Source organism: Peromyscus eremicus, chromosome X (assembly GCF_949786415.1).
Source record: "Peromyscus eremicus chromosome X, PerEre_H2_v1, whole genome shotgun sequence".
Classification (NCBI taxonomy): Eukaryota; Metazoa; Chordata; class Mammalia; order Rodentia; family Cricetidae; genus Peromyscus; species Peromyscus eremicus.
The window spans coordinates 29,680,602-29,690,806 of NC_081439.1; the positions used below are offsets into that span (position 1 = coordinate 29,680,602).

At 44.5% G+C, this 10,205-nt stretch overlaps 1 protein-coding gene across 3 annotated transcripts in view; it reads right to left on the minus strand.

Annotated features, from left to right (window-relative positions):
* Map7d2 (MAP7 domain containing 2) overlaps positions 1-9,773 on the minus strand; it is a 126,249-nt gene extending 116,476 nt beyond the window's left edge. Inside the window, exon 1 of one of the 3 annotated variants that reach the window (XM_059249945.1) lies at positions 9,495-9,773. In XM_059249945.1, coding sequence (XP_059105928.1) covers positions 9,495-9,630 — 136 coding nt within the window. In that variant the 5' untranslated portion in view covers positions 9,631-9,773. The remainder of the gene's footprint in view (positions 1-9,494) is intronic. The other 2 variants (XM_059249943.1, XM_059249944.1) reach the window with 2 other exon arrangements.
* Between the last annotated feature and the right edge of the window lie 432 nt (positions 9,774-10,205).

Consider the following 10,205-nt stretch of genomic DNA (forward strand, 5'->3'; position numbering starts at 1 on the left):
TTCTGCCAGCTTTCATATCCACGGATATAGTTGCATTTAATATTTACACTATGGAGTGTGTATTTTTTTATTCCTTTTTTCCCTAGTACCTCTTTACTGTGTTCTACTAAGAAACTGGTTTAAAATAGATTGGAAATTAGAAAGAAAGCAAAATAAATAAATAAATAAATAAATAAACCCTTTCCTCCCCAACATGATATTTTGTCGCAGCAATAGAAACCCTAAGATATTTACTAAAGTCAGTTCAAGATACACTAGTATCAGAGAACTTTCTGTAATCCTAGTTCAGTGATGACCCAGAGGCACAGCAGGAGCTTTAATCCTCAGTGACACCGAATTCAGCTTTCTAAGGCTAAAAAGCCAAATAAGGATGTCTTCAAAGATATTCAACAATAAAAGCTTATAGGGATAGAGTAAGGGTTAATTCCTAGAAAACCAGAACATTCTATTAAATTGGAATTTTCTCACTCTAAGCATTTTAACATTTTTGCTATAGTTCTAAAAAATGAAATCCTTATCACTATTGGGGAAAACATCTCTGTACTAATGAAAAGGCTCATAAAATTTTGTAAGAAACCAACAATGGTGGTGCACACCTATAATATCAACACTTAAGGGGAGGTGTTGTGGAGGTTGAGGAGTTCAGAGTCATCCTCAGCTACACAGTCAGTTCAAGGCCAGCCTGGGCTACATAAGACACAGTGTCTAAAAAAGCAAAACAAAAAACAAGAAGAAAGACTCCTTTTAAGATGTGCCTATATAGTACTAAACTAGATTTTAAGTTCTGTATTGATGTGGGAACACGGATTTTTTTGTTTGTTTTTTGTTTTTTAAGGAGCATGTTAGATCATCTATCTGTGGAATCAGGAGCAAGAAAATAAAAACTACCAAATTCTGGGGCTGGTGAGGTGGCTCAATGGTTTGTGCTTGCTGCACAAGCCTAATGACTCAACTCATGGATGTCTGTGAGTTTGAGGCCAGCCTGGTCTACATTTCCAGTTCCAGGACAGCCAGGGTTACACAGAGAAACACTATCTTGAAAACAAACAAATGAACAAACAAAAATATTCTGAAGTAACTTTTTTTTTTGAGACAAGGTCTTGATTGGCCTGGAACTCACAGAGATCCACCTGCCCCTGCCTTTTGAGTGCTAGGAAAAGAAAAGTGTGTGCCTTGAGTTTTAAGCAACTTTGAGGCCTGGAAGTACAGCTCAGTGTAGTGCTTGCCTAGTATGGACAAGGCCATGGAGTCAATGTTGAACATTATAAATATAAACCAATAAATAAATACAATTTGAAAAAGAATGAACAGGGGCTGGAGAGATGGCTCAGAGGTTTAAGAGAGCATATTGCTCTTGTACAGGACCTGAGTTCTATTCCTCAAAACCACTATATCTCCAAATTCAGGGGGATCTGATGCCTCTGCCTTCCATGGGCACTAGAACTAACATGCACATGCCTATACATAGAGACACATAATTGAAAATAATGTATTTTTTAAAAATCTAGAAGCTCAGCTGGGCGGTGGTGGCACACACCTTTAATTCCAGCACTTGGGAGGCAGAGGCAGGCAGATCTCTGTGAGTTCAAGGCCAGCCTGGGCTACATAGTGAGTTCCAGGGAAGGTGCAAAGCAACACAGAGAAACCCTGTCTTGAAAAACCAAAATAAAAAATCTAGAAGCTCTTAAAAAAGAAAACAGATGATTAGCTGATTTTGGGTGGACCTTTCAGCCTTTACTACCCAACCCCACCCTACTAGCCTCCCTAGGAAAGTTGCTGAACTTCCAGTTTGTATGCCCATAGTCTCCTACTCCAAAGGTGGAGATGGAAGACATGCAGATGCAAAGATATCAAGAAATCCTACCTTACCTATAAGCCATTCTCTCCCTGTCAAAAAATGTTTGTAAAGTTCTGAGATATCCTAAATGTAATTACAAAAGGGACAATGAATATAAGGAGTTAAGATGGGGTGGTTTTTTAAAAAAAATCTTATATATAGCCAGGCATGATGGCACATACACATAATCCCAGCACTTGAGAGGTGGAAGTAAGAGAATCAGAGGTGGGGGCCAGCCTCAGCTAAACAGCAAGTCTGAGCCTGTCTGAAAAACGATTTACATTATTAAATGCATGTGAAACATTAGCTAAAATTTAGTCACAGCAGTCTTGCTTATAGTTTCAGCCAAAATGAGGCAACAATTTTCTTGGCAACAGTCAATATAGATTCAACTTGAGTGACTTCCACCTTTCCCAAATTTTCTTTGCAAAGTACCCTTCTCCTCCTCCTCCTCTTCTTCTTCTTCTTCTTTTTTGTATGTGTACCTCAGAGATTAGAAGAGGGCATTGGATCCCTTGTTTGAACTACAGTTATAGATGGTTGTGAACCACTGACATGGTTCTGGGAACTGAATTCCAGTCCTCTGTAAGAACAACATGTACTCTTAACTGTTGAGCCATCTCTGCTGCTCCACTCTGCTTTTTAGATCTGTCAGGCACTTTCCCAACTGCCCACAAGTCTTGCTGCTTATGGCTTAAGAGAACTTGCCTTTTTTTTTTTTGGTTACCATCAGTAATGGATCAATAAACCCTTTTATTTCTGAGTACTTGGTTTCATGAGTTTTGGTTTTCCAAGAATGGGCAAATAATTTAATTCAGTTAGACGATAATTACCTGGAGAATACAGGAAAAACACAACAGACTTCAGGCCACATGACTTGTAGTTCCATTATTTCAAACTTCTCTAGCAACACATTTCTATAATCCAACAGATACTCACTGAGCACTCAGCCTAATGTAGCTGATTTATGTTTAATACAACTGTTAAATGTTAGTTACAGATCTGCTATGCATACATACCTTGAAGAAGGGTAGGCTAATCATCCAGCCACCTTCTGCACTAGGTGGCACTGATACAGCCACCTATAACCTGAACCCAAGACTTGTTCTTAAGCTAATGACCTAGTAGAAAGATGTACAAAGTGAAAAATGGCTAATCACCTCAAGGATTTTCTAGACAGATAGTAACTGCATCATCCTGAAGGCAGTGCTTTGCCTCGCATGTTTGTCCACAGGTCTATTTCAAAGGTGAAATAACTATGGCTAGAGAGATGGCTCTTCATAAGCCATAAGACTTCATGGCTTCTTAAGACTAGGGTTCAAGCCCAAATACACACATAATGGCAGCTCACAACTGTCTGTAACTCTAGTTCCAGGGTATCCAACTCCCTCTACTGGCCACCACAGGTACCAGTATGCACGTGGTGTACAGATATGCATATAGGTAAAACTCTCATACACATAAAGTATTTTAAATTTGAGATAATAAGTCAGGGGTGGTGGCATATACCTGTAATCATAGTGCTCACAAGACTAAGACAGGATGACTGCCACAAGCTCAAGGGCAACTTGGACTACAGGATGAAACCTAGTCTCAAAAACAAACAACAAAACAGAGCCAGGCATGGTGTCACATGCCTGTAATGCTAGTACTTGGGAAGTTAAGACAGGAAGATCAGGAAGTCAAGCTCAGTTTTAGCTAATGGAGTGAGTTAAAGGCTAGCCTGGGCTACACAAGAGAGAGAGTGTCAGAAAACAAAAGCAAACAACAAAAAAGCTAAGAAAGGTCTGTAATCCTAGCACTTGGAAAGCTGAGGCAGGAGAACTGCTTGAAGTTCCAGATTCTGCCAGTGTTAGAGTGACTTTTCCATTCTCTAAGTCAGTATTGACTCAGTGTCCACTGTTATCCACAAACCTGAGTAGATTTAGCTCCACACCATCTTGGGGTATATGATAGATCTCTCTCTCCTTATTTGTCACCTCATATAAACTATGTGACATTGCTGAACTTTGGTTTTCTCACTTTTTTTCATTTGGCAGTAAGGGTCAGGTAGGATCTTGCATTGTAAGCCCAGGCTGGACATATATACAGCTGCATCCACCTATGCACACATTTTCATTTGAGCACACACAAATCTTTGAGAATGAAGTTCAGGCAGGGCAGTGGTGGTACACGGGGCCTTTAATCCCAGCACCTGGGAGGCAGAGGCAAGCAGATCTCTGTGAGTTCAAGGCCAGCCTGGTCTACAGAGTGAGTTCCAGGACAGCCAAGGCTACACAAAGAAACCCTGTCTCTAAAAAGAAGGAAGTTCATTAATTCTGGGTGAAAGAACCTAAAGGAAATGAGTACCTGAAGTGAAAAGAGAAGGAGTCATTTTAGACTAAAAGGAACACAGGACATATGTGACAACGGTGTAGCCTAACATGACAGTGGAGAGCAGCTGGTGATTTATGTGCTCATTAAAGGTATTTAAGCAGACTGAAACAACAGGCACTATGCTAAGTATACATCACATGCATTAAGAATAGCATACTGAGCAATTTCATTCTCAGAAGTAAAATGATTAAAAGAAGGCATCACTGGTGGGTAAGCAAAACAAGCACAGGATTTCAAAGGTTGAAAAACCTGTTGCTTGGGGAACAACCAGAGGTACTCCCTTGCCATATCCTACAACACCTTCAGGAAAACCACTCAACTATTCACATCCCCCAAATATGCCAATGTGACATTATACAGTCTCAGTTCAAATTATCTCAAACTGCTCTGCCTTTGCAGTCCCCACAGGACTCCATGAATGCTTAGGAACAGTAGGTGGTCTATAAAAATACAAATTATGTCTCATTAGGAATGGGTCCCACATAAAAAGTCCTTGAATGCCCAAGAATGAGGAGCAGCGAGGATGAATTATCATCACCATCATCATCATTATTTGAGGTTCTGGGTAGTGAACTTAAGGTTTCTGCATGCTAGGCAACCCCTCTACAACTGAACAATATCCTCAGACCCATAATGGATTTAAAATATAATTCAAGAATTAAGATTTAGCCAGGCAATGGTGGTGCATGCCTTTAATCCCAGCAGTCGGGAGGTAGAGGCAGGTGGATCTCTATGAGTTCAAGGCCAGCCTGGTCTACAGAGTGAGTTCCAGGACAAGTCAGGGCTACATAGAGAAACTTTGTCTTGAAAAACAAAAAAAAAAAAATAAGAATTAAGATTTATCTGGGGTGGGGAATTTAAAACTGTGTAGAACATAGGCATAACATGCATAAGGTTCTAGATTTGATCCTAATTACCACCACCAAAAAAAAAAAAATCAAGATGTTTCCGAGGGGCTGAGATGTGGTAGAATGCTTGCCTCGCATGCATGAAGCTCTGTGTTTGATCCCCAGTACTGCATGAACCAGGTGTGGTGGGTGGCATATGTCTATAATCACATAATTTGGCACGTGGAGGCAGGAGGTTCAGAAGTTCAAAGTCACTCTCCCCTACATAGAGAGTATGAGGCCAGCCAGGGCAGCATGAGACCATGAGATGGTGCCTCAAAAAAAAAAAAAAAAGCCTGGTATGAGGATTAAATACATGGACTCATCACTAGCCTCAAAAGTACAAAGGTTTATATCACCTGTAACTGCAGCATACATTGAACACTCTAATTTTAGCACACCAACCCTGACGCACTTAAAGTTATTTAATTTACATGTCTATTATTTTCCATTGTAAATGAATAAACATAGCTTTTTGGTAACTTTATACTTACTTTATTTTCCTAATTAGTACATAAAGCAATGGGTTTCATTATAGCATTTTCATACAGTTTGGGGGGTCGGCTAAAAAGATTTTATTTGCATTTTTCAATCATGTGTATATGTAGGGATGTGTGCACAAGTGAGGCCAGAAGAGGGTGTCAGATCTCCTGGAGATGGAGTTAAAGGCAAGTGTCTACACACCAGGTGAACTCCAGTCCTCGGAACCATCTCCCAGTTCCTACACTGTTTTTGTTCCCCCCCTCCTGCTCCCTTCCTCCCTCCCTTCCTTAGCTCCCCTTCTGCTTTCATGTCACATAGATGACTCTTTGTCGTTCCCTCTTCCTAAGCTTGTTTCCTGTTTCATGGTCCCCTTTCCTAGGTTCATGTCCCCTACCCATATTCACATATGTAAAAATTGAAATGTAAGGTCAGAATCCAAGAGAAATGTGGTACTTGTCTTTCTGAGTTTAGGTAACTTCACTTAATATAATGTTTTCGGCCCTACCCAGTTTTCTGAAAATATCACTATTTCATTTTTTCTTTACAGCTGAATAAAATGCCACTGTGTATATACACGACATTTTCTTTATTAACCTAGGGTTTATCTTCTTATTTTGTTCATTTTTTAAGACAGGATCTCTTTTTTTGTTTTTCTTTGCTTGTTTGTTTGTTTGTTCAAGACAGAGTTTCTCTGTGTAGCCCCGGCTATCCTGAAACTCACTTCTTAGACCAGGCTGGTCTCAAACTCAGAGATCCACATGCCTCTACCTCCCAAGTGCTAGGATCAAAGGTGTGTGTTGCTGCTGCCACCACCACCTGGCAAGACTGTCCTTGAACTACTGACCTCTTGTTCTAGCTCCTAGGGGCTAGGATTATAGGTATGCACCACATCTAGCTCCATTAATCTGTCAGTGAACATCTAACCTGGTTCCATATCCTAGCTATTGTGAATAGAGTAGCAACTAAAAATTCGATTTTTCAGTAATTAAGAATACCAGGCAAGCACTCCACCCGCTGAACTATATTCTCAACCTTAAAACTAGTTTTAATATCAGTAGCATTCATTAAACGGTTTTGCAATAAGTACAACTGAGAATCCCCCGTCAAAGCTCTGTGTAGTGCCCTCCTTGTAATCCCAACACTGTGGGGACTGAAGCAGTAGTTATCACCACCAACTTGAGGCCAGGCTAGGCTACATAGTGAGTTGAAGGACAATTTGGGCTATACAGAAAGAAAAATGAAAGGGAAGGGAATGGGGAAAGGAGAAACAGAAATGGATGAATCCTTCCTTAGGGAGAAGAAGAGTATCAGGTTTTCACTCATATGTGGAACCTAGATTCAAAAATTTCTATGTCAAAGATATGAAAACAGAGTGGGGATACCTGGGTGAAAGAAGGTGACCAGTGAGGTGGAAGGGGGACAAGGGAGAGTCATGGAGAACATGGGCAAACTACAACGACATACATATATGGAAACATCAGAATGGAACTGTTACTTGGTACACTAACTAAAAAATAGAAGTTAAAACATTCAAAATAAGACTGGGAGGAAAGTTTAGTCAGTAAAATACCTGTCATGCAAGCATGAGGACGTAAACTCAACCCCCAAACCCATGAAGAGCAGGTCCAAGATGATGGAATGTGCTGCTAAGTCCAGCACTGGGGAGGCAGGAAAAGGTCGGTCTGTAGGGCCCCCTGACCAGCCAGCCTAGCCAAAACCATGAGTTCCAGGCCAGAGACTCAGTTTCAAAAAACAAGATGGAAAGTGCCTGAGGGATGAGACCTACACTGGGCCTGTGGACTCCACAAGCACACGCCCCACATCCACACAATGTATACACACAAACCAAACCAAACCAAACCAAACCTTTCATCAGAAATGTCGGTGATGGGGAACAGGAACACGAATTCATGCCCAACACAGGTTATACTGCATTGGCCACATGTGTCTCTATCACATCCCTACTGAAATAAAGTGAAAAAATTCTATTTACTCTCTTTCACAAAGCCATTAGGAATGACCTCTAAATGTTTTTTGTAGGCTATATATTTAAAACCTATAATTATTAGAAATTCCAAAATAAACTAGAGTCCACACTGTAACAGAGCAATGCGGGGGAGGGACTGTCCCCTTAAATTCCTTCAAGTAAAAATCCCAGATAAACTGGACATCCAACCATACAGCCCATTCTCTACTCAAGAAACATCTAAATCACCTATTATTTCAACCCTCCACCAAATAAAAACGTAAACTCAAAACAACATCTCCTTTCTAATGTTTTATTGTCCGAGGTCCCCTTTGCCAGAGTGTGTTGGCTCTGGTGTGTGGATTCTGGGTTCTATCAGATATGGTCTGAGTTTCTCAAGAAAAAGAATGAAAACGTGTTTGTTTAAAAGGTAACTTATTAGCAGGGTGGTGAGGGCGGCAGTGGCGCACGCCTTTAATCCCAGCACTCGGGAGGCAGAGGCACGTGGATCTCTGTGAGTTCAAGGCCAGCCTGGGCTACAGAGCGAGATCCAGGACAGGATACAAAGCTACACAGAGAAACCCTGTCTCGAAAAATGGGGGGAAAAAAGGTACTTATTATCACTATCTTATAATGTTTTATTAAGTTGTTCATTTAATAAAAAGCACGATAACAGAAACTAGAAATAATTTTACCCTTCCTTTCCCTTCTATGAATGATGCACCAGAAGGTCCAATAAGATACTCCCCTCTATCCCAACAAAAAGCATGTTTCAAGTGACTAAGGGAACATCTGCAGGCTGGGTGTGGTAACTTGGAGGATCTCTGAAGTCCAGATCAACCTAAACTACATAGCGAGATCCAGCCTCAAAATGAAGAGACAAATAAAACACCCCAAACGCGACTTCATTTGATGTCTTTCCTCTTTCCCCTCCACCTCATAGGAAATACGTGTATCTCCACGATGGGATAATTCCCAAATCCTACAAAGATTTGTGTGGATTTTTTTTTTTTTTGATAAAAAGGAAATCAGTTGGCATTATTAACTGAAAAAAAAATGTCGCCAGGAAAATCAGAATGAGATCCTTTTCCTTGCTGCGTATACCTCCGCACCACCTGCAAGCACAAGGAAGGTTAGCGCGAGAACCAGAAGACGGGAGACCTGCTTATCGCGTTCTTCAGAACGTCCTCATGATGTCCCCCCCCTCGGGCGGGCAGACGGGCCGAAGATCCGCAGCCCCTCACCCCCCCCACACACACCCCCACCCCATCCCCCCCCCCCCCCCCGCTACAGCTCTCAGCTGCAGTCCCGTGGGCTTGGACACTCAATCACCCCGCTGCCACGTAATGAGGGGCCATGGCCAGTCCAGACGCCCCAATAGCGAAGCCACTGGCTCAGCGGTTGCGGGGGGGGGGGGGGGAGGCGGGGGGGGGGGGAGGCGGGGGGGGGGGCTCGTCGTCGCAGCGGTCGCTGCCCCGGTGCGACACGACAGTTTTCCTGACCCCGAGGGCAAAAACCCGCAAAGCTGGGCCACCTCAGGCTGTAGCTTCCCGGGCAGTGCGCTTTAGTCAGGATGGAGCGTGCAAGCTCGCTAGTCTGCGAGCCAGCCGAGCCCTGGTCTCCGAACACCTCAGCGGTGGGGGAAGGCCGGCGCCCACAGTGTTGGCATCCCAGAAGCCCCCTCGGGCGCCGAGCCCTACCTTAGGGACAACTGTGGGAAAAGACACTTGCTCCTTGCGCTCCACCCCCCCATCCCGAGCTCACCCACTCACCCACGCCAAGCCCGAGGGGACCTCGCCACCTGCCGAGGAGGGACGCGGCCTGAGGCCCCCGGGTCAGGTTGACCTAAGCCTGAGGAAGGGCGTCCAGGCGAGAGCCTCGCCGTCGCCCGCCCCGCCCCCGGGGGTCCTCAGGCCGGCCTGCCCGGGCGCTCCCAGGGCCTTACCTGCGGGCCGAAGGGTGGACTGCGACTGTGATGATCGCCCTGCGCTCGCCTCCGTGGACTTCACGGGCAGCAGCGCTGAGCCCCTGACAACCCGTTCCGAGGGGGCTTCGGCTCCCTCACCGCTGCTGCGCTCCATCGGGAGGTGCGGGCTGCACGGGCTGCACGGGCTGCACAGGCGCACTGTCCGTCCCGCCGCGCCGCACCGGCTCCGCGCGTGTCCGCATGCGCACGCGTCCTCCCACCTTGCGCGCTGTCCTCACCCAGCCTGGGCTCGCTGCGCCGGACCCTCGCGCACCCGCATGTGCGTCACGCCTCCTCCCGCGGTGGCGCGTGCGCAAAGGGATTGCACGTGCAATGCGCTCATGGGTTCTCACCCACCGAGCCACTCTCTTGCTGGTGTGAAATGCGCCACTGTCGTCACGCGAAGTGTGTGGGACGTGCACGTGCAGTATTCACTATAAGGGTCACACAAATTGTGTGAGCACAAGTCCTTACTGCTTAGCATATATGGTGCGCGTGCGTGCGTGCGCGTGCACACACACACACCCCCAGACCCAGCACATTTCTTCTGAGAGTTCCTCATGCATCTTGCACATGCAGTGAGCACACTCAGCTTCAACAAGTTTCCACACACCAGTGCACAAATACACTTAAAGCTTCTCAGACCTTGCACACATACTATCTGCACATACGTGTTCACACTGGATGTCT